Source organism: Aphelocoma coerulescens, chromosome 27 (genome assembly GCF_041296385.1).
Source record: "Aphelocoma coerulescens isolate FSJ_1873_10779 chromosome 27, UR_Acoe_1.0, whole genome shotgun sequence".
Taxonomy (NCBI): Eukaryota; Metazoa; Chordata; class Aves; order Passeriformes; family Corvidae; genus Aphelocoma; species Aphelocoma coerulescens.
In genome coordinates, this window is record NC_091040.1 from 2536950 (window position 1) to 2559493 (window position 22544).

Here is a 22544-nt window from a genome sequence, read left to right on the forward strand (position 1 = left end):
GGGGCCCGGCCATGCGGTCCACAGCGTTCCGGGGGGGCGGGCGGCGGCGGCCCGAGGGGGCGGGCGGGGAGGAGGAGGAGGAGGAGGGGGAGGAGGGGGAGGAAGGCCCCGCTCCGCCGGCCCGGCGGCCCCGGGCCCCGCCGCCGCTGGGGGCACACACGGGCCGCGGCTGCGGGGTGGCGGAGCGGGAGCGGAGCGGGGCCGCGGCGGGGCCGGCGGCCGGCGGGGGCAGGGCCGCGGCGGGGGATGCGGGCGGGCTGCCCGGGGAGGCGGCGGCGGCGGGGCCGGGGCCGGGAGCGGGGCCCGCGGAGCCGGGGAAGCGGCGGCCCGCGGCCCGCGCAGCGATGGGCGCCGGCGGAGGGTCGCCCGGGCAGGCCGCCTGCCTGCGGCAGATCCTGCTGCTCCAGCTGGACCTGATCGAGCAGCAGCAGCAGCAGCTGCAGGCCAAGGAGCGGCAGATCGAGGAGCTCCGGGCCGAGCGCGACACGGTACGGCGGGGGAAGGGGGGGGGGGGCACCGGGGGGACCGGGGAGGAGGGCGGGAATGCGGCATGGAAGGGGTTAACCCCGCCAGGGTTAACCCCTCCTTGGGTTTAACACCCCCAGATTTAACCCACTCCCCTGTGGGGTGACCCCCCCCCCCCCTCAGGGTTAACTCCGTTTTAGGTTTAACCTCCCTCAGGTTTAACCCAACCCCCTGTGGGGTGACCCCCCCCCACCCTGGGGTTAACCCCCCTAGGTTTAACACCCTCCTATGGGGTGACCCCCTCCCCCATGGGGTGATCCCCACTAGATTTAAGCACCCCTAGGTTTAACACCCCTCTCGTAGAGTAATGCCCCCTCCCCCCAGGGTTAATGGCTCCCCAACACCACCCAGGGGTCTCTGGGATTGTGGTGGAATTCTGCCCACCAGCAGGAAGGTTCCCACCCCCCGTGACACCCAAGGGGTTAATGCCCCCCGCCCCCTCCCTTAGGGTTAATGCCCCCCTCTTTGGGGGTTGATTCACCTCTTTTTGGGGGCAATTCAGTCCCTTCTCTGGGTGTTAATGTCCCCCCTTCTTTGGGGGTTAATTCCACCCCTCTCTGGGGGTTAATTCAGTCCCCTCGAGGGTTAATGTCCCCCCCCCCCATATGGGGTTAACGTACCCCCCTATTTGGGGTTAATATCCCCCTCTTTGGGAGTTGATTCCACCTCTTTTGGGGGTTAATTCCACCCTTCTTTGGGGGTTAATTCCACCCTTCTTTGGGGGTTAATTCTGCACCCCGTGGGGGTTAATGCCCCCCCTCTTTGGGGGGTTAATGTCCCCCCCATAGGGGTTAACATCCAGCCGCCGTGTCACCCTAGGGCTTAGTGCACCCCCTTGGGGGTTCTTATGCCCCTCGTGGCAGTTTAACTGCTCCCCCCTTGGCACCCCAGGGGTTAAAAGCCCCCTCTTGGCAGTTAATGCCCCACATGGGGAGTTACTGTTCTCCCCTCGTGGGGAGACCCTTTTGGGGGTTAACGTGCCCCTCTTTTTGGCGTTAACGACCCCCGCTGGCACCCCAGAGGTTAATGCCTCCCCCTCCGGCTTGGGGGTTCCTGTTCTCCCCCCGTGGCACCCCAGGGGTTAACACCCCCCTCCTTGAGAAGTAATACCCTCAAGTGGGGGCATCTGGCCCCCTCTCCAAGGTACCCGGGGGGGGTACATAACCCCCCAGAGGGTTTAATGCCCCCCTCCCTAAGGGGTTAAACACTCGCCAGGGGCAGTTCTGCCCACCCCGAGGAGTGAGCCCCCCCCCCCCCCGCCCCCGGAGGTCTGTGTCTCCCCCCAGGGCTGGGTTTTCCCTCGGGGGTCGTGGGTTCCCGCGGGGGTCGCAGCCCCCCCAGACAAAGCCGCGGGGGCACAAAGGGCGGGGGCGGGGCGGGGGTTAACGGGCCGCCGCCCGTCACCGTGGCGACGGCTCGGGGGGGGCCCTTAAAGGGGCCGCGTCCCCGCGGGCACCGGGCGGGACACGGCCACAAGGGACACGGCCCGCCGAGGAGGGGTCTGCACCCCCACCTCGGGGATTTGGGGGCCCTCACAGCCACGAGAGGCTGCCAGCCTTGGGGGGGAACACTATGGGGTCCCCACAGCTAAGCTGGGCCCCCCCCCCCCACGGGTGTCCTGTCTGTGTCACCCCATAGATGCCATGTGTGCGCCCCTTCATAGATACCCTACTTGTATGGCCCTTCCCACATTGCCCTACCTGCATTGTCCTCCCGTGGGTGTCGGGTCACCCCACGGATGCTGTGTGTTGCCCCCCACAGCCACAGGTCACCCCCCCTGCCACCCCCACGGCCCTGTGGCCATGTGCCATCAGCGGCGGTGGCCGTGCCCAGCTGCAGTGGCGGTGTCAGCAGTGGTGGCCCCGGTTGTGGCAGGAAGGACGGGGACACCCCACGTGATGTCACCGCAGGCAATGCCGCGTCCCCCAACATGGAGGAGCCACTGCGGCAAGGCCGTGATGGGACTTCAGGGGCTTCCCCCGGGCACAGCGTCCCGGGGTGACATTGGTGGGGGGATGGGACTGCCACACCCTGGGGGCACTGGGCTCTGCTCCCCAAGGCTGGGTCTTCCCAAAGCCACATCCTCGGGGGGTGCCAGGACCCCCCCCACTGTGCTGTCTAAAGTGACCACTCTAAATGGTGCAGGTTCTGGCTGAGGGGCCTGGGAGGGCTGGGAGCAGGTGACCAGGGGCAGGGGGTCACCAGGTGCTCTTTATGCCCACAGCTATTTGCAACCCCCCCTCTCCATCCGGCATCCTTGGAGAGGATAGACAGAGGGTGGGACCCCCAAATCCTCTGCTTTCTGCTGCCCCATCTCTGGAAGTGTTCAAGTCCAGGTTGGACGGGGTTTGGAGCAACCTGATCTAGTGGAAGATGTCTCTGCCCATGGCAGGGGATGGGACTGGATGGGCTTTTGAGGTGCCTTCCAACCTAAACCATTCCTGGATTCTCTGATTTTATGCAATCCCCCCTCAGACTGGGGTTTGCAGCTGGACACAGGCATGGACAGTGCTGGAGCAGGAGAAGGAGCTGGAGGGTGGCCATTTTGTGCCACTGGACATCCAGTGGCAGCCCACAGGGGTGACCCCACCCCAAGGTGAGCCCTCCCTCCTCTGCCTTGCAGCTCCTGGCGCGGATTGAGCGCATGGAAAGGCGGGTGCAGCTGGTGAAGAAGGACAGCGAGCGGGAGAAGCACCGCATCTTCCAGGGCTTTGAGGTGGACGAGAAGCCAGAGGCGGAGGCATGTGAGAAGCTGCCTCTGGAGTGTCCCCAGGACCTGCTGGAGCCCCCCCCGACCCTGCAGCCCAAGCACTTCCCCTATGGCAGGAACGGGAAGGGGCATAAAAGGTACAGAATGCATGGGGGGCTGCGAGGGGAGAAGGGGGGACACTCCCTATGGCTTCACCCTCTGTGTGTGGGGCTGGCGCTGCCCAGCAGCCTTTGAGCTGTTTGGAGAAGCCACCCAGCACAAGGAACACATCCCTGTACCCAGGAGAACTTCAAGAAAGCCTGTGTGGGGAGTGCAGGGTCCCAAAATCCTGGGGAAGCCCCTCGGTAAACGGCTTATGTGTGGCTTTGGTGCAGCAGCCCTGGTTTGGGGGTGCCAGGAGTCCCCCACAGCAGCCTTGGTACAGGGCAAGGATCCATGTGCCTGGCTCAGCTCCTCTTCCTCCTGCAGGAAGCCAACATTCGGGAGCGCGGAGAGGAAGACGCCTGTTAAAAAACTAGTGTCGGACTTCTCCAAAGTGAAGAGTAAAACTCCAAAGCACTCCCCGGGGAAGGAGGAATCGGGTGGCTCCTTGGCCGAAACTGTTTGTAAACGAGAACTGCGGAGCCAAGAGACTCCGGAAAAACCCCGGTCGCTCCTGGAGACCCCGCTCCGAGCGTCAGCCCCGCCGAAGGGCCCCAGCACCCACCCCAAGGAGAAAGGCTTTGTCAGCGAGGCCGACGACCTGCCCTATCTCTCCACCACCGAAATGTACTTGTGCCGCTGGCACCAGCCACCCCCATCGCCGCTGCCGCTGCGGGAACCTTCTCCAAAAAAGGAGGAGACTGTAGCAAGTAAGGATGGAGAGAACGATGGAGAAGCTGCTGGGGCTGAGCCGGTCTGGGAACAGGGCTCGGCACCCTCGTTCTGAATCTGGAAAAGGGCTCCCAGATTCCCAAAGGGAGTGCCTGTGGTGTTGGGAGAGGTGCCACGCTGCAGTGGGTGCTGGCTCTGGGCTCTCCCAAATCCCATCTCGGGCTCGCCCCACTCCGGGCAGGGCTCCTGGCTGGTGTCTGTTGGAGCAAGTGGTGAAGCAACTTCCCCTGGGTGGATGGGAAATGTGTGTCTGGCTCATGCTGTGGTGACACAGCACTGGGGTCACCTGCTGTCCCCAAATCCGGTGTTTGTCCTGCCTTGTGCCCAGCGAGGTTGGTGCCAGTGATGGGAACTGGGCTGTTCCAGGCGGCTCAGCGCTCCGGGTCGGACAGAGCTCAGCACATCCCTGGGAGTGGCTCAGATTTGCTTGTGTGTAAGGGGGTGGAGATGAGCTCTGCTGTCCCATGGCAGCTCCCACTGCTAGCTCAGGGTGGGGGTTTGGGGCATCCCAAGCCGTGCTCCAAGGGGAAAGATGGGCAGGAAGGGAGCGGGGAGGTGGTGGGTTGGAGCAGGGGCTGTGGGGGTTCCGGTGTGGGGTAACACCCTCTCCCTTGTCCTGCAGTTCCGTCTTGGAGGGACCATGTCGTGGAGCCCCTGAGAGACCCCAACCCCTCGGACCTCCTGGAGGTACGTGAGCCATCTGAGCTGGTGGTGCCACAGGGGTTTTCCAGGCTGTCCCACACTTGCAAAGCTGGTGGCAACTCGTCCGCTCATCCAGCATAAACCCTGGCTGTGGTTGGGGGGGCCGAGGTGGGGGGAACAACCAGTCCCTCCTGGGGCTGTGGGAGCGGGATCTGGCCCCGAGATGATGCACTGATTGATCCCCATCCGGTGTTGTTGCAGAACCTGGACGACAGTGTCTTTTCCAAACGGCACGCAAAGCTGGAGCTGGATGAGAAACGAAGGAAAAGGTGGGAGCAAAGGGAGTGATGGAAGTTTGGGGTCCCAGTCCAGGGTGCCCCTGGGATGGGAACCAAGAATGCTGCTGGAGGAGGGATGCTCCCACATCGCTGGCATCCAGGGCAGCCTCTCAGTCCCTCTGGGGGAGTCTGGCACTGCCCGTGGCTCCTCACTTTCCCAACCATCCCATTTTCCAGGTGGGACATCCAGCGGATCAGGGAACAGAGAATCCTACAGCGGCTGCAGCTCCGAATGTACAAAAGGAAAGGGATTCAGGAGTCGGAACCTGAAGTTACCTCATTTTTCCCTGAGCCAGATGATGGTGAGGCTTGGGAAGGGGGTGTCAGGGGTAGGTGGGGGTGCAGATGGAGGGGTCTCACACGCTCCGGTGTCTCTCCACAGTGGAAAGTTTGCTCATCACCCCTTACCTGCCCGTCGTCGCCTTTGGCCGGCCCTTGCCCAAACTGACCCCACAGTGAGTATTGGGGACGTGAGGGGACAGGGCTGGGGAGTGCCGGTGTCACTCGTAGGAAGGCACCCTGCCCGTTTTGGGTCTGGAAGGTGCCATTTTGGGTCGGGACCGTGCCGCAGTGACACCAGCTGTGCCTGCAGGAACTTCGAGCTGCCCTGGCTGGACGAGCGCAGCCGCTGCCGGCTGGAGGTGCAGAAGAAGCAGACGCCGCACCGGACCTGTCGGAAATAAGGGAGATGCTGGGAGCTCCGAAGACCTCCAGGAGCTCAGCGTGTCCTCGGGGGCTCTGAACACCTCTAGAGCACCAGAAGCTCTGCCATCACCGGGTCACCACTGGCCGCTGCCTGCTCCGTGCTGACGGATGGTTTCGTTCTTCCGTGATCCCAGTTTTGTTCGCTTGGGTTTTGGAAAGTTCCCCGGACTCATCCCCCCACACTGGCACCGGCTTCCCAGTGCCACCGGCCAGCGGCTCCCAGGGCAGCGGGTGGATCCTGGCCCCATCCTCGAGTCCCCCCTGTGTGCCGCCCCTGCACTCTGCAGCCTGTGTGGCCTTGGGATCTGGGATATGGGGCTCCCACTGTGTCCGGTGGGAGCATGGGGATCACCAGCACCAGATCCCGTGTCCGGAGGTGTCACATCCCCCGGGACTCACCCGCTGCTGCCTTCATGTTGTGTTTAGTTAGAAAGCAGGATAAACAGCGGGTTGTGTTGGAGCTGGCTGGGAACTGGGAAGCGCCTGGGAGTCTCTTTTGGGGGGGTTTTCCCCCTCTTTGGGGGTTTTCCTCTCTGGAGAAGGTTAGTGGGGGCAGAGGGGAGAGTTAAAAAGCAAAATTTTTCTCTTTTTTTTTTTTTTTTTGTGAAATAGAAACCCTGTGCGCACAATTTGGGGGGTTTTAATGGTTTTTTTAAATGTAATTTAAATGTTTTGAGGCGGGCAAGGGGTTTTCTGTGAGGGGGGGTGTTCTTGCCTGTCCGAGCCCCTGGGTGCTGCTGGACCCTCTCGGTGCTGGATGGGTGGGGAGGGGCTCCATGGGTGGGGGCTCCATGTGTCCCCCTTTTTTCTTTTTCCTCTTTTTTTTTCTCTGTTTTTTCTCCCTATCTGCCTTTTTCCTCCTATCTCCTCCCTTTTTCCTCACCTTTTCCCCCCTTTTTCACACTTCTTTCGTCCTTTTCCCCCCTTTTTCCTCCCCCTACACTGAGGCTGTACCCCCCCAGTTTTATCCCCCACTGGCCCCCTCTCTATAATTAACCCCGAGCATATTGAACGCCGGAAAACTCGTTTACAAAAAAAAAAAAAAACAAAAAAAAACACTTAGGAAAAAAAAAACCTTAAAAAAAAACTTTAAAAAAAACCTTAAAAAAACCCAGAAATTGTTAAAAAATCGATGAAGTTCTAAAAACACCAAGTTCTAAACACGTTACGTGGGTGGGGTCACGCGCGGACACGCCCGGTCGCTGGTTTTATTTTATTATTTTTTATTGCTTTTCGTTGTTGGTTTGGTTTTTTTTTGTTGTTGTTGTTTTGTTTTTGTTTTTGTTTTTTTTTTTACAATAAACAAGGAAAAGGCCTCTGGCTCCTGGTGTTTCCCTCCGCCATTTACCCGCCCTTCGGCGTGACGTCATTTCCGCGGGGCGCTGACGTCACCCGCGCGCGGCGCGCGCGCCCCCTGGCGGGCGGCGGCAGCGCGGCCGCGGTACCGGCGGGGGCCGTTCCCGTGGTGCCCCGCGGCCAAGATGGCGGACCGGCGGCGGCAGCGCGCCTCGCAGGACAGCGAGGACAGCGAGGGCTCGGCGGCCTCCGACAGCGCCGGCTCCGTGCCCGGTTCGCCCCGCTCCGCCCGCTCCCGCTCGGGCTCCGGATCCCGATCCCGCTCCGGCTCGCCCCGCCCACCGCACCGCCCGCCGCGCGGCGCCGCCGGGGCCCTCGGCGCTGGGCCGCGGGGCCGCGGGGCCGAGAGCGCCGGTGGGGCGGGGGGGAAGAGCGCGGCCGAGTCGGAGTGTGTGAGTGAGGAGCGGGCGGGAGGGGCTGAGGAGGGTCGGGGACGCTGGGGGTGTGGGGACAGGGGGCTCTGGTGTCTGAGTGGGGCCGGGGGGAAGTCGGGGAGCTTGGGGACACTGAGGGCCCTGGGGAGGGAGGGGTCTGGGGGGTGCGTTCTGGTGTCTGGGGGACTCGAGGGGAAGGTTGGAGACCCTGGGGAAGGGAGGGAGGGGTCTGGGGGGTGCGTTCTGGTGTCTGGGGGACTCGAGGGGAAGGTTGGGGACCCTGGGGAAGGGAGGGAGGGGTCTGGGGGGTGCGTTCTGGTGTCTGGGGGACTCGGGGGGAAGGTTGGGGACCCTGGGGAAAGGAGGGAGGGGGCTGAGGGATGTTTTGGTGTCTGGGGGACTCGAGGGGAAGGTTGGGGACCCTGGGGAAAGGAGGGAGGGGGCTGAGGGATGTTCTGGTGTCTGGGGGACTCGAGGGGAAGGTTGGGGACCCTGGGGAAAGGAGGGAGGGGGCTGAGGGATGTTCTGGTGTCTGGGGGACTCGAGGGGAAGGTTGGGGACCCTGGGGAAAGGAGGGAGGGGGCTGAGGGATGTTCTGGTGTCTGGGGAAGTCGAGGGGGTTGGGACACTGAGGACGCAGGGCAGGGAGGGCGCTGAGAGAGGGGTTCTGGTGTCTAAAGAGTGTCTTGGGGAGCAGTGGGAGGACTGGGGGGCTGTGGTGTCGGGGGGCGTGGGGGAAGTTTGGGGACTGATATTTGGACCTGCGGGCTGGGGGGACACTGGGGACGAAGTGGGAGTGGAGAGCTGAGGGAGCACCAGTCTGGGGAATTGGGGGAACTGGGCTGAACCCCCCCATAGTGTGTGTGGGAGAGCAGGGCTGGGGCAGCCTCAGGTGGGGTGGGCACTGCAGCCCCCCAGCACCAAGCAGGGGCTTCTCTCTGGCTCTCTGTGCCTTGTGGCTGGATTTCCCCAGTCTGAGATCCTGCTCCTGGGATCCTGTCCCTGCTCCTGGGGTCCCTGCAGCAGGGACAGGTGGATGGGTGCTGCTGTCTCCCCTTGCCGTGCAGTTCTGCTCTTGCAGTTCACATGCAGGTGCAATTCCCTCCTGGTTTGGGTTCTAATGCTGGTTATTTCCAGCTCTTTCCTGTTTTGGATTCCAGGGCTGGTTATTTCCATCTCCCCCTGACTCCCAGTGTGTTTTTCTGTGGTGGTTTTGGGTTTATCTTGTCACCTTGGTCAGGTTGTTTGTGCTCTGGGGTTGTTCTTGCTGTACAGTTGGGCTGATCTTTTCTTTTATGGAGGAATCATGGAATGGTTTGGGTTGGAAGGGACCTTAAAGCTCCTCCACTTCCCCCTCCTACCATGGGCAGGGACAGCTTCTACTATCCCAGGTTAATCCAGATCCCATCCAACCTGGCCTCGGTCACTTCCAGGGATGGGGCAGCCACAGCTTCTGTGGGTGACAGTTTTACTGAGCACATTTCCTGCTCTAAGCTGTTCCCTTCATCCAGTCCCTTCCTTGAGCTGGGTCCTGCTCGGCCTCTCTTTGTTATTCCCTGCTCTTTCCCTGGCTCTCAGGAGGGATCCCAGCTCCCCTGTTGCTGTCACTCTGTTCCCTGGAGACCCACAGCACTGACAGGCTGTGCCTTGCTCTCAATATTCCCCCACTGTAGCTGCTCTAGAAGGTTCTTGGAAAACGGCTCTGGGAGCCTGAAATCTGTTTTTTTCTTGGTCACTGGAGCTGAACTTCCAAGGGTGGCTGCAATAGGGTCAGGGCCAGACCTTGCTGTCATCATGTCTGGGATCATGGGATGCTGGATATTAGGAAAAATGGACATTAGGACAAAAAAGTAGCTATTAAAAAAAGATATTAGGATAGTAGATACTAAGAAAGTCGTTTCTTACGGAAAATTTCTTCATGGAAGGGGTGGTCAGGCGCTGGCACGAGGTGCCCAAGGAGTGGTGGAATCCCCATCCCTGGAAGTGTACAAAAAGTGTGGATGTGGCTTTTGGGGACATGGTTTACTGGTGACGTGGGGCTGGTGCTGGTAGAAGGTTGGGCTTGATCTTAAAGATCTTTTCCAATCTAAACAATTCCATCGTTCTGTGGTTTTGTGAATCCATGATTCCGTGTTGCTGGGTACTTGGCTGCTGCCCTCCCCTCCTCTAACTCCCCTCTCTCTTCTCTCTCTGCAGGAAAGTGAAGATGGCATCGAAGGAGATGGTGAGTGATGGCTGTTGGGCAGGGTTGTTTGTGTGCAAAAAAAGTAAAAACCAGACAAAACAGCTTTTCCAGCAATCCTCTGGTTGTTCCCATCCCAAATATTCACTTATAACAGCGGGTAGATGTGGGGTGCAGGGACACCATGCCCCAAACTTGCCCCTGCTCCCTCCTGAGCTGGCTGTGGCATTGATCCGGGGTGGTGCTGGCATCCAAATTCCCTTTGGAAGGGGTTTGGTCACATGGGAGAGGAGCCACCTCCAACCCTGCCCTGACCCCACCTCCTTTCCCTCCCCACAGCTGTGCTCTCCGACTATGAAAGCGCCGAGGACTCGGAGGTAAGGGCAGGCTCTGTCCTGATTCTCATGGAGTTTCAGAACAAACCCAATTTGCACTTTTGGATCTCATTCACTGACCCTTCTGTCTCTTGAGGAAACATCCTCCCCTAGTCCCAGCCCCTGGCACTGGGACCAGTGTCGCTGTGCTACTGGAGAGGGTGTAGGGCCAGTATGTGCAAGGGAAAACCCTCCTGTCTCCTTGCACTGGGAACAGGATTTGCCATGGCCAAGAAGGGCGTGGGAGGAGTGTGGGATGCTCGTTGGGTTTTAATTAGTTGGAATTAAAAAGCAAAGTGGTGGTTGGGAGCATCCCAGGAGCTTCCCTCTGTTCTGAGGGAGCAGCCAGAGGGGGGGTGCACCTTGGGAGTTGGGGAGTGCTGAGGGAATCCCATCCCACCCGTGCCTGGGGGCTGCAGGTTCCCCTGGATTTTTAGTTCAGATCTCTAAAAGTTCGAGATTTCCAGGGAGTTTAGAGAAGTTCTGGTCTCTAAGGATTATAGTGAAGGCTTTCTAAGGAAAATCCATCTCTGTTTTGGGAACCTTGAGGGAAACAGTGGCTAGAGAACATGCAAACCACCAGGCAGAGGAAATCCAAGCTGTTTATTTGGGAATTAATTTCAGTTTGGGAATTAATCTATGCTATTAACAAGGAAGGAGCGTGGCAGGCTGCAGAGGTGACAGGGCAGCTCCCGGAGCTCTTCCAGCCTGGAATCCCGTGTGGAGGCTCCTGGTGGCAGCGGGGTTGTTGCATCACTGCCGTGCCAGGATGACTCTGTTCCTGTGCCTAAAAATAATGCCCGGCCTGGGCTTCCCCAGCGTAAACACCGGGAGCAGCCGATGTGCAAAGGCTGTGTTGAAAGAGGAAAATGGAGCAGGGTTTGGTTAATCACCCCGAGCTATTTTTAGTTCGGCTCCAGCCTCCGGAGGCTCCTGGGGGTGAAACCAGGTCATGCTCCTGAGCAGAGTGAGTCAGCTGAGGAACTCCAGGGAATTTGGAAACGTGGCCCTGGCTGGATCCGGACCCTCAGTGTGGAAGGAAGGGCCTGTGATCACCAGTCTTCCCAGTCTGTAGGAGCAGACTGGAGTGGTGGGATGCTGCATCTTTGTGGGGCAGCTGATCCCAGCTCCAGTCCAGAAAGCCTGTTGGATCCTCCCTCTGACAGGAGAGGTTGGGTTTAACCTTTGCTTTTCCTGTGAAAATATAGGGATAGGAAGAATTTCAGGAGCTTATCCTGTGCTTTGGAAGAATCATGTCTAACATCTGGAACAGGGATCTAACTCCAGAACTGAGGGAATTCCTGGGGGATCTGTTGCTGGATCTAACTCCAGATTTGGGGAGATTCCTGGCAGATCTGTTGCTAATGCAGCGCATTTGAGTCACTGGCTGTCTCCCAGGCAGAGGAAGAGGATTACAGCGAGGAAGAAAGCTCCAAGGTGGAGCTGAAGCAGGACAGCAACGATTCCTGCGAGTCGGCGGCCAGAGGGGAGAAGGGCAGTGAGAAGGCAGATCCCAAGGGAGCGGTGACGGGCGAGCGGCAGAGCGGGGACGGGCAGGTGGGTGTCCCACGGCTCCGGGCTGGGGGCTGGCAGCAGGACTGCTGCAGTGGTGAGAGCTCCCTGGTTCTGACAGGAGAGCACGGAGCCTGTGGAGAAGAAAGTTGGGAAGAAGGTTCCCAAGCACCTGGACGATGATGAGGATCGGAAGAACCCGGCGTACATCCCACGCAAGGGGCTCTTCTTCGAGCACGACCTCCGAGGGCAGACGCAGGAGGAGGAGGTCAGGTATGTGAGTGTCCCCCTGGGGCTCTGGGAGGGACAGGCCAGCTTCCAGGCCAGCTTCCAGGCCAGCTTCCAGGCCAGCCTCTGGCAGCAGGGCTCGTTGCTTCAGTGGGATGCACTGGGAAAGTCTGTGCTTCTGTTACCTGCTCTGTGTCCTGCCAGGACACTTCAGCTCTATGATTTGAAAGGCAGGTGCAAAAAAACTCACGGAAAAGCCTTGTGCCAGGCAACAGTGACCCTTTGAGCTGCTTTTCTCAAATAGCAGTGGGTCACCAGCAGCTGCTGGGCAGGAGGAGCAGGAAGGAGGGCTGCTGCCTCCTCTGCCTTCCCTGCCCCAGGAATGCTCAGGCTCTTTGTGTGGGACTGCTTGAAACTGTCACATATTGGCCTTACAGCTCCTTGCCCCTCTGCGTGTCCCTGTTCCAGGCCAAAAGGTCGTCAGCGGAAGCTGTGGAAGGACGAGGGGCGCTGGGAACACGACAAATTCCGTGAGGACGAGCAGGCCCCCAAGACCAGGCAGGAGCTGATCGCACTGTATGGATATGACATCCGGTCAGCCCACAACCCCGACGACATCAAACCCCGGAGGATGCGCAAACCACGGTGAGCCCCAGAGTCACCCCAGGGCCTGGATTGTCCCAGGGAGAGGGGCCAGGTCTGGAGCTCCAAAGAGGGAAAGCCCTGTCATGTGGGACCTTGTTCCTGGGGTTTCTAGATGTGCATCCTGTTCCCTGGCACGGTGATTCTTCCCACCCAGGGGCTTCTTTCTAGTGAATTGTTCTATTTTCCTCTGCCAGGTTTGGCAGTCCCCCTCAGCGAGACCCGAACTGGTCCAACGAGAGGCCCCCCAAGCCCCCGAGGCACCAGGGTGCCAAGAGCCCCTCGGCCCCCCCACGGTCATTCAACAGCCGCAGCTCTGCCAGCACCGGCAGGATGCCCCCTGCCAGGAACTACCCCAGGATGGGGGGCTACAAGGAGACCCGGCCAGGCTACCGGGCTTCGGAAGCGACTGTCCCGCACCGGAATGGGGAACAAGCCAAGCAGGAGAGCAGCTACCGTGGGAAGCGCACAGAGCAGAGCCCCTCGAGGGACACGTCCCCCGAGTTGGAGGTGGCACATGTCCATGGCAGCCCTGGGAAGGAGGAGGGGGCTCTGGAAAACCAAGCCATGGCTGCCGACGCCGCGCAGCCACCGCCAGACAGACCAGTTGAGAAGAAATCTTATTCCCGGGCAAGAAGGACCAGAGTCAAGGCTGGGGACGCGGGGAAGCTGGCAGAGGAAGCGCCCGCTTCCGAGGGGCTGGCTCCCATGATTCCAAAACCCACGCCAGCCGAGAGCTCCCCCCCACCAGCCAAGAGCAACTGGGAGTCGCCGGTGGAATCCAGCGTGGATGGACTTGAGCAGGAGATGACCCAGATGAACCTGACGGAGCAGAACTGGAGCCCGGGGCAGTCCCAGTTCATCCCGCCTCGGGAGCTGAGGGGTAAGTGGGAGCAGCCTCCTGGTTTTCCAGCAGCCCAGTCCTATCCTGATCCGTGCAGCTGGTCGGAGCTGAGCTGCCTCTGCCCAGCAGATTCCCAGGGTGGGTGCAGAGTGATGGTTCCTGCTGAGAAAGTCCAGTATGGACACAACAGCAGAGAAAAAGGGGAAATTAAACATTTAAATGTAGGTGAGTGGAATTAGGACTGGGAAGGATGGAAGGGGAGATCCTTTCCCTGTGATGTGAATCACAGCAAGACTGAGCCCTGCTGCAGGAGAGCACAAGATAAGAATCAGTAACTGGGCTCTGTGGTGTCCTGCTCGGAGCAGGAAGCAACTTTTCCCTGTTTATCAGCTCATTTCCTGGCACTGGGATTTGGTTGCCAGTAGCCAAGGCCTGGATGGGATTGGCAAATCCCTTTGTGCTTGGGAGGAGGGAGGGACATGGGACAGAGTTACCCGGTGCCAGATGAGGACAGTTCCAGTTGTGCATCCACAGAGAGGTCATCCAGGTATAATTATCCCTTTGCAGAATTAGAGTCTGTTCTGGGAAGTGTTAGAATGCTTCCCGAGGGGAGTAAAACTGGAGCAAGGAGAAGGAAGCGACTTGCTGCTTTCATAAGCGTCTGTGAGGTTGAGGTCATGGAACCAGAAGTCATTTGATACTGGTGGGACTGGGAGGTCTGTGTGAACAGACGCCTGGACAGGCTGGAAACGTGACAGTGGGATGAGAGTTCAAAAGTGCTGAGATTGTCTGTTTTGGGGTTATTTTAATGCGCAAAAATGAAGCATCTTCCCGAGTTTCCCACAGGCCAGCTCTTGGCTGCAGGTACAAGATCATGTTCTGCTGTGAGAAGGATGATGACTCTGCTGTCCCTTTTTTGTCCCTAGCAGAGGAGGGAGGAGTTAATTCTGGGAAGCATTTGGCTCCCATCAGTCCATTCTGTATCCCTCTGCCTGTATTTGCACTGTCAGTGATCCAAGAGCACTTCCAGTGTTTGTTTTATCCATTTTCACTCCCTTGGAATCACCTGTGATCACCATGGCTCTGTGGTTTTAAGCCATGGTTTAAAATTGACTTTGCTGTGAATTCACATGGATTCACTTTGCTGTTTGAATCCAAAAGAGCCTGTGATAAAAGTGTTCACACCCTTCAGAGGGTTTAAACTGCAGCTTCAGATCCCACGTGGATCCTTGATCCACTCGGAGGAGATCCGTGTCTCAGCAGACGCAGAGCTCAGAGCAGGACCTAAGTTTCAAGCTGGGGATTTAGTTTTGAAGCAGGATTTAGGCATTGCTGAGCACCGTGTATGAGTGTGCAGTGACAAAACAGCCTCTAATTTGTCCCAAAATATTTTAAACCATCACCGGGGCGATGAAGTCCGAAGGTTCTGTGTCATGGGAGCCAGAGCTGAGCTGCAGCCACGCCCCCGGGCGAGGCGGCTCTGCCTTGGGAACCAGCACAAACCACAGTAATAACCCGTCTGTTCCTTCCTCAGGTATTCCCAACCATATGCACGTGGGAACTGGGCCACCTCCGCAGTTTAACCGGATGGAGGAGATGGTAACGCGTGATCCCGGAGCGTGACTCCGGCTGCGCGGCGCGCGGGAGACGGGCTCTCATTGTGTTGGGGTTGTGGTAATTACAGGCTGTTGACGTCTCAGCCTTTCCCTTGTGGGGGTGTTTGGGGGTGACCCAGGGGAGGTTTGGGGGGTCAGGTAGGTGCCTCACAGCCCCTCTGAGCCCTGGACTCTCGCAGGCAGTGCAGGGGGGCCGTGTGAAGCGCTACTCGTCGCAGCGGCAGAGACCCCCCGTGCCGGAGCCCGCGCCCCCCATGCACATCAGCATCATGGAAGGGCACTACTATGACCCACGTGAGTGTTTTCCTCCTGCTCCTGTGGCTCCATGGGTGCTCAGAGCTGAGCAGCTGGAGCAGGGATCCCCCCCACTCCTGTTGGAGTCAGGACTTTGTCTTCTCTTCCCTTTGTTGTAGTGGCACTGTGTCCCCTCACAGTGTCTAAAAGGCAGCTGGGAGCCTCCCTGGTTGTGTTTAAACCCGTGGAATTACCCTCAGTGCTATCCCCTCTCTATGCCAGGGCTCTTAGGACACCCCAGTTCTTCCCGAGAACAGGGATTTAAAATGAACTTTAAATCTGGTCTTTGACGTTTGAGCACGGGGAGAACAGGACTGGAGATGGATTAGCAATTCCCTTCAGCATTTAAAGTGTTAGAGAAGAAATTCCATGAGTATTTTCCTGCTTTCTAAAAGGAGTAGGAGGCTTTTCTTTAGGGAGCATGTGGCATCTGTGAGCCCGGGAGCCTCTGTGTGCCGTGGGAGCGGGCTGGGCTGTGTGTGCCCGGCTGCAGGAGAATGAAATTCCATGGAGCTTTCCTTACAGCCTGTCATGTGTTGTTGCAGTACAATTCCAGGGACCAATCTACACCCATGGTGAGAACCCAGCCCCGCTGCCACCCCAAGGGATGATTGTGCAGCCGGAGATGCACCTCCCTCATCCAGGTGAGGAGTCAGTGGGACACCCCTGGACTTGGGGAACAGAGAACTCCAGTCTCCCACAGCCTCTGTCATGGGGGGAATCCATTTTCCTTTGTTTCTGCAACATGGAAGAGACCCGCTCCCTCCTGCAGTGAGGCTGAACCAGTATCAGTTTTAAGGAAAGAAGAAAATAGGTGTTTCTGGAGCTTCCAGACAGTGCAGGACGGGGGGAACTGAAGCTTTTGCAGCTCCCAGCTGGGTGTTTGCAGGTGCCTGTGGGGCCTCACCAGGCTGGGCCGCTCCCTTCTGTGGGCACTGGGCTGGTTCCTCATTCCCTGGCCCTGTAGCTCAGGAAAAAGCAGAACTGGGAGCTGTTGAACACGTTCTCTGCTTGCCCACACAAATTGTTCCCTGCACTGGAGTTGTGCTGGGGCCATATCTGGTTCCGGTGAATGCGGAACTGGGGAGGGGGGCCATGCTCTGCTGCTCTGTGTCCCTCCCCAGCGTGGGGCTGCAGGGAAGCCTTGGAGCAGAGCGTGCTCCTTCTTGGTGCTACCCCAGGACACTCTGGCTTCTTGGGTGACATCCATCTGCTTCCCATCACCTCCAGGTTTACACCCCCACCAGACGCCCCCTGCCATGGCAAACCCTGGCCTCTACCCCCCACCAGTGTCCATGCCCCCGGGCCAGCCCCCACCGCAGCAGCTGCTCACTCCGACTTACTTCTCCGCCCCTGGAGTGATGAATTTTGGGAATCCTGGCTACCCCTACCCCCCTGGAGCTCTGCCCCCTCCGCCCCCTCCTCATCTCTATTCCAACACGCAGGTAAGCCGGGTGCGCCGCGGCTCCTTCCCGGGCAGGAGCAGGTGGGATGCTGTGGAATGTGGGAGGTGTTCCTGGGAGAGGATGTGGAGCAGCTGGGCTGCTCCATGGGGAAAGGCTGCTGTCATCCCAGAAGGGATTGTTCCTGTGGCTGCTGTGCAGCTCCCTGAGTGCAGTGGGCAGTGGGGGAAATCCTGTTCTTGGGGGTCTGGAATTGAGGTGTTCCCTTATGGAACAGGGATACAGCCCCTCCAGGGCCCTGCTGAGGCAAGGATGCCTTGGGAATGGCTTTAGAAGTGAGTTCTGTTGAGATGGAAGCTGGGAACTGGCTGGTGGGAGCAGCATGGGGCTGGATTTTCCTGCTCCATGGCCCAACTCCGGGTCTACAGCTGCTGCTGGGCAGCAAGGAGGCAGATTGGATTGGGTCCCTAAGAAGGCAGATCAGATCACATCCCTGTGAGGAGGCAGATCAGACCAGATCCCTGAGGAGGCAGGTTGGATTGGATCTCTGTGAGGATCAGACCAGAGCTGATCCCTGTGAGGAAGCAGATAGATCAAATCCCTGAGGAGGCAGATCAAACCAGATCCTTGAAAAGGCAGATGAGACCAGAGCAGACCAGATCCTGGTGCCAGCGATGGTGCTGTGGCTGGAGCAGGGCTGACACTCCGTGGAAGGCTGGAGAGCTGCACATTCCCTGAGCTCCCAACCATCCCTGCCCTTCCCACTGCTCCGGCTGATCCAGGCAGGATCTCACCCTGCTTTGAGGGCAGTTCCCTGCCAGGCTGCAGGGCTGGGTGTGTAGGGGGGCCGTGTCCAGGTGGAAAAGCTGCTGTTGGGAAGTTCAGGCATTCCATGGACTGCAGGGTGAGGGAATCCCATCTGCATAGGCTGTGTCCTGTCTCTGCCAGAGTGGGGGGACCTTGGCAAGGGGTGGGGACACACAAGGGGCCTTGGGAGCTGATGTCTGGGGGGCGCGGCCCCTCTTGGCTCTGGCTGGGGTCAGCTGTCCAGCCCCGGTGGGTGCCGGGGGGGGCTCTCAGGGCCCCCCAGCCCGGAGCTCTGATCCTGCTGCTCCTGCAGGCGCAGTCCCAGGTGTATGGGGGGGTCACCTACTACAACACTGTCCAGCAGCAGGTGCAGCCCAAGCCCTCCCCGCCCCGCCGGACGTCCCAGCCTGTGACCATCAAGCCGCCCCCTCCAGAGGTACCATCCCCTCACAGTCGGTCCCTGTGTGTGTGTGGTGTCACTGGTGTGTGTGTGTGAGGCTGCAGTTCCCCCTCCCATCCCAAAAAAATAACGTTGTTCTTTTGTAAGGGGAAATCTTAAAACTGTCTCGTCTCTGACCTGTCCCAAAACTCAGCTTCTCGTTGCAGGTGGTAAGCAGGGCTCCAGTTAATTTGAGTTACTTAAAACTTTAAAACTAAAACCACGTAAAAAGTAAGTCTGAAGTTGACTCTTTTTTTATTTTATTTGCTCAGGGTAGAAAACAGGACAATTTAGAGAGGGAAAAATCCAGCCCTGTCTGGAGGAGCTAGGAGGCAGGGAGTTCTCTGGAAGGATAAATGTTGAGAACTCAGCAGATAATTCAAGCAGTAGAGTTAAAGGTTTTTCAGGATGCAAGTGCTTCCCTGTGCTGGGAATGGTCCCTTGCTCCAGTGCTGTGAGCTGTGCGTGTGTGAGCGTGCTGGAATGCCACGTGTGTTTTTGGTTTCCCTTTCCATACCTTCTTCACGTGTGGAAGCCAAGCAAGCCTGGACCTGGGCAGGCATGTGCTGGTGGGTTCCCGTACATGGGGAGGGATGGGAAGCGAATTGTCTGATGGAGGGGCCCTGGAAAGGCCTCATGATGGAAAAATCTGGAACCATGAGGAGAGGTTGGCACAGGGGGCTTTTTGTGCCCAGAGAGGCGGCGGGCGGGTTGGCACCCAGGTGTGGGGGGGGCTGCTGGCAAGACCCAGCCATAGCACTGTTCCCCCCCATGTGAGGGTTTGGGGGGCTCTAAACCTGTGCTGCTCTTCCCTCTTCTCCTCCCAGGACAGCAAAGGTGAAAAATCAAAGGAGAGGAGCAACACGTAGGAACACGGCCACAGGAATCCCAGCGCCAGACTCGGCACCTCAGCAAGGAGGAAGTTGCTCCTTGGAATGGCTCCTTCCCTGTGCGGAGGTGAGGCAGCGGGATGAGACACCTGCACCGTGCTCAGGCCCAGGCACTTTCCCCGTGGCCTGAGCGGTGCCTTCCCAAAATCCATCTCGCTGCTGCCCACCCCCCTCGTCCCCCACGCTGGGGCCACTGAAGAACCAACCCCTGAGTCGGTCCTTGGCCTCACGTTCTCCCAACTTCTCCCCGTTACTAAATGTTCCCTGCTCCCTCCTGGGATGTCAAACTCCGCTGGCTTGATCGTGGTCTCTGTTTTTATTTAAGGAATGAAGCAGCTCCTTCAGTAAAGCTGATTTGTTTCTTTTGGGTATTTCATATTTATTGGTTTGGGTAAGCAGCAGTGACATCCCCCCAGCCCAGTTCATTCTTCATTTAAATTCTCTTTTCAATTAGCAAGTTGATTTCTGCCACTTTTGAAGTAGGGGAAGGGCAATGGAGCCATGGGAAGCTGTTGGGAATACGCTGCCTGGGCAGGAACCACCTAATTTAGGAGCTCCCCGATTCTTTTCCCAACAAGCTGTTGGTAACTGGTGTATTTGAGCTCTCAGGTGGGAATCCACAGGGTGACCCCCGTCCCTGCTGTCCCCAGCAGCACAAGGGGACGTTTCCACCCTTCCTCTGCCAAATCCACAGAGAGAGGGGGAGGTTTGTGGGCACCCAGCACCCCGACACTGCCCGAGCAGCCCAGCCAGCACCCAAACCAGCTCAGCAGGGCCAGGTTTGCTCCCAGCACTTGGGTGTTGCTGCTGGGGCTGCGGAGGGTTTTGGAACCCGCCCCAACGCACCGGGCTGGGCTCCGGCCCTACAAGGAAGCGCCTCAGCCCTGCACCAGCTCCTGCCTCACTTGCCCACAGCAGCCTTGTTGTCCCCATTGGGATTCCTGATCCCATGGGGTGACTGTCACCGCAGCTGTGCCACGCTGATCCTGGCTGGCTCACCTGTGCCGCAGTGCCGCCGCTCTGCCTCCCACATCCCACCAGCCCCGCGGCTCCGGCCCCGCTGCGGCTCCGGCTTGGCCACGTCCTCACAGTCGTTTGCAAATTGCATTAGGAAACTTGGCAGGGCCGGCTGCTGATTCCTGCCCATTCCTGCCGGTTCCTGCTGCTCTCCTGAGCACGTGCCGGGACGCCGTGGGGACGCGCCAGCTGCCGGCGCAGGCACCGGGTGAGGGGGACGTCACCAAGCGAGGGGTGGCTCGGCCACCCCGTCCCCATCTGCGGCCAGGTTGGGGGCCGGGCACCCACCTGCTTGTTCTCTGTGTGGATCCTTTATCCATGCATGGCTCTTCAGCAGAAATTCCTTCTTTCTTTGGTGTTTGTGACTCCATGACCTTCTGTGTCTTGTTTCAGCTACCAAAGCCACATTCCCAAAGCAGAATCCCCTCGTGTTTTAGATGTCACCGTGTCTCTGCCTTAAGGCTGACGTGTGTCATTGACGCATTGGTGACACGACCGAAATCCTGGACCTTGCACCCCCATGCTGGGGTTTTGGTGTTACTTGGATTCCTATCCTGTGGGATGTACATCCCTAACAGCATTGTAGGAAGCAGACAGCTCTTGTGTGTCCTTCCTGGGGCTGAGAGCCATAGGGACAGTGTCCAGCTGAGCTTCCCTGGCAGGACCAGTGTCACCTCTGCTGTGTCCCAGGAGCTGTTCTCTTCCCAGGAGCCACCCTCCTCTTCCTAGGTGCAGCTCTGCCCTTCTCAGGAGCTCACCGTGGGACTGGAATTACAGCTCTGCTGTGCCTGGTGCCAGCCGTCCTCGCCCCCACATCCCTGGAAGCAGCTGCCACCCATCCCCAGCCCAGCTCTGCCCTGGTAGCGGGGCTGGAGGGAGCCCCCTCCTCTCTCTGGGGGGGGCTGATGTGAGCCCCCTCCTCCTCGCCAGCCTCACTGGCTCACAGGGAAGGACCAACTGTTGTGTTGGTGGTGCGGGAGCTGCCGCCTGCGCGTTTGTGCCGCACTGCCTCCGCCTTGGCAGCCGCAGCCTCCTGCCAGCCCCCCGCCCACCTGCCCCCGCCAAATAGGGGTGGGGGGCATGTACCCCACTGCTGTTACACCCTGATCCTGTGGATGGAGCATCATGGTGAGCTCTGCCCTCCTGCGGCCAGGCTGGGTGGGGGAAGGATGCTGGTGGGACTTGCCCATTCCACGGTGGAAGGGCGGCTTTGAGGGCAGGGGGGACCCCAACTCCCCCCTTTGCATCCCACCCTCTTTTCCTCCCTTCTCTGTAGGGCTCCCCAGTTCCTGCCCTCACTGCTGGCAGTGGTGTGGGGGTCCCAGAGCCCTTCCAGTAGCAGCAGCAGCAGCAGCAGGAGTCACCACCTTCCTGCCCCCACTGCTGTGCTGCCCCATCCCTCCCCAGCGCCCCTGCCTCAGTTTCCCTCCCTGGCAGGAGGATCAGGACTGAGCATGGTCCAGGATTTGGCTCAGCCCTTCACAGGGACCTAATGGAGGAGCTGCCCCCATCTCTTGGCGGTTCTCCCCTTCCCCAAATGCCTGACTCCCCTCTCCCAGCGCTGCAGCTGGGAAGTGGGTTAAGGCGCTGGCTTGGGGAGGGATTTTTCCCGGGGTGTAATTTTTCCCTCCTACACACGGTCTGTTTTGAGCGGTGCCTGGAGGCTTCGCACCCCCGGCTCACTGCCGGGGCGGGGGAATGCGCTGGCTGCCAACCGAGGGAAGCGCCCGCTCCAGATCCCAGCTCGTTAGGAGAAATAACAGCAAATTAATTAAGCCAATAGTTCACTCTGCGCCAGCAGTGCCCCCGTCCCTGCCGAGCTGGGGAGAGGGGATGGGATGGGCCGGATCTGGGGCACCTTTCCCAGGGGGAGCATTGCCCTCAGCATGGCACAATGCTCCAGGTCCCTCCTGCCCGTGTGGCCCAGTGCATCCCCATTGCCACCAGCGAGTGGGGTCTGTCCGTGCCTCAGTTTCCCCTCCTGCTGTCAGGAGAAGCCCCTCTCTGCGTGGCTGAACCAGGCCAGCAGCACCACCTGCACCCAGATCCGGGAACCCTTGCTCGGATGCCACAGGGAAAGGGGATGGAGGAGCTCAACAGAGTGGGATTTTTTGGGGATGTTGGGTGGGATGCGGGGGATCTGAACGCTGGAGGCTGGAGGAACAGAGGAGGGATGTGCCGGGCCATGCCGTGCTGTGCCATCCCGACAGGGCTCGGTGCAGCCGCGGATGGGGATGTGGGGATGTGGGGACGTGTTTTGCCGCTCTCTGGCAGCCGCATGGATGGAGTTGCCAGGCAACTGCCGGGTGGAGGCGAAGCGGGAACAAAGCGGGAGCTGCCGGGACCCTCGTTCCTCCATCCCTCCCCGACTCCCCCGGGCAGTGGGGCCCAGAAAAGGCCATGGGGTCACCTGCTGTGTCCCCCTGGCCACTACCACCATCCCACCCCGGGGTTGCCGCAGGGCCGTGGGTTTGCAGGGGGATGGACTCGGGAGAACGGGACTAGGAGGACACAGGGTCTGTCCCACTGTTGTTTTCACCCGCTGGCGTGTCCAGAGGGTGCAAGGTGCGGCTGGGGGCAGTGGGCATGGGCAGGATGGGTGCTCAGCACCCCGCGGGTGCGGGGCAGGAGGATCAGCCCCAGGCAAGCGCCACATCTCGCCCTGCCCTGCCCCAGAACCTGCCCCGGAACCTGCCCCGGCACCTGCCCCAGCACGCCGGGGCCCGTTGCGGCCTGGCAGGCGGCAGAGGGGGGGTCTGGCAGCCACCCCGAC

The 22544-nt window shown here is 59.5% G+C and overlaps 2 protein-coding genes across 3 annotated transcripts; both read left to right on the forward strand.

Annotated features, from left to right (window-relative positions):
• Positions 1-293: 293 nt before the first annotated feature.
• On the forward strand, positions 294-7108 carry MSL1 (MSL complex subunit 1). The gene is made up of 8 exons (XM_068996620.1): positions 294-488; positions 3149-3372; positions 3704-4086; positions 4731-4795; positions 5012-5079; positions 5266-5390; positions 5471-5543; positions 5681-7108. The coding sequence occupies exons 1-8, from the start codon at positions 345-347 to the stop codon at positions 5769-5771; spliced, it is 1173 nt and encodes a 390-aa protein (XP_068852721.1). The 5' UTR covers positions 294-344; the 3' UTR covers positions 5772-7108.
• Positions 7109-7266: 158 nt separating this feature from the next.
• CASC3 (CASC3 exon junction complex subunit) lies at positions 7267-19125 on the forward strand. Of its 2 annotated transcripts, XM_068996501.1 has the most exons (14): positions 7267-7541; positions 9720-9747; positions 10045-10082; positions 11478-11636; positions 11713-11864; positions 12288-12464; positions 12659-13344; positions 14840-14904; positions 15101-15215; positions 15761-15859; positions 16446-16660; positions 17739-17861; positions 18019-18095; positions 18692-19125. In XM_068996501.1, the coding sequence occupies exons 1-13, from the start codon at positions 7275-7277 to the stop codon at positions 18052-18054; spliced, it is 2160 nt and encodes a 719-aa protein (XP_068852602.1). In that variant the 5' UTR covers positions 7267-7274; the 3' UTR covers positions 18055-18095; positions 18692-19125. The 2 variants fall into 2 exon arrangements, with proteins under 2 accessions (XP_068852602.1, XP_068852600.1); XM_068996499.1 differs by lacking the exon at positions 18019-18095.
• The last annotated feature ends 3419 nt before the right edge of the window (positions 19126-22544 follow it).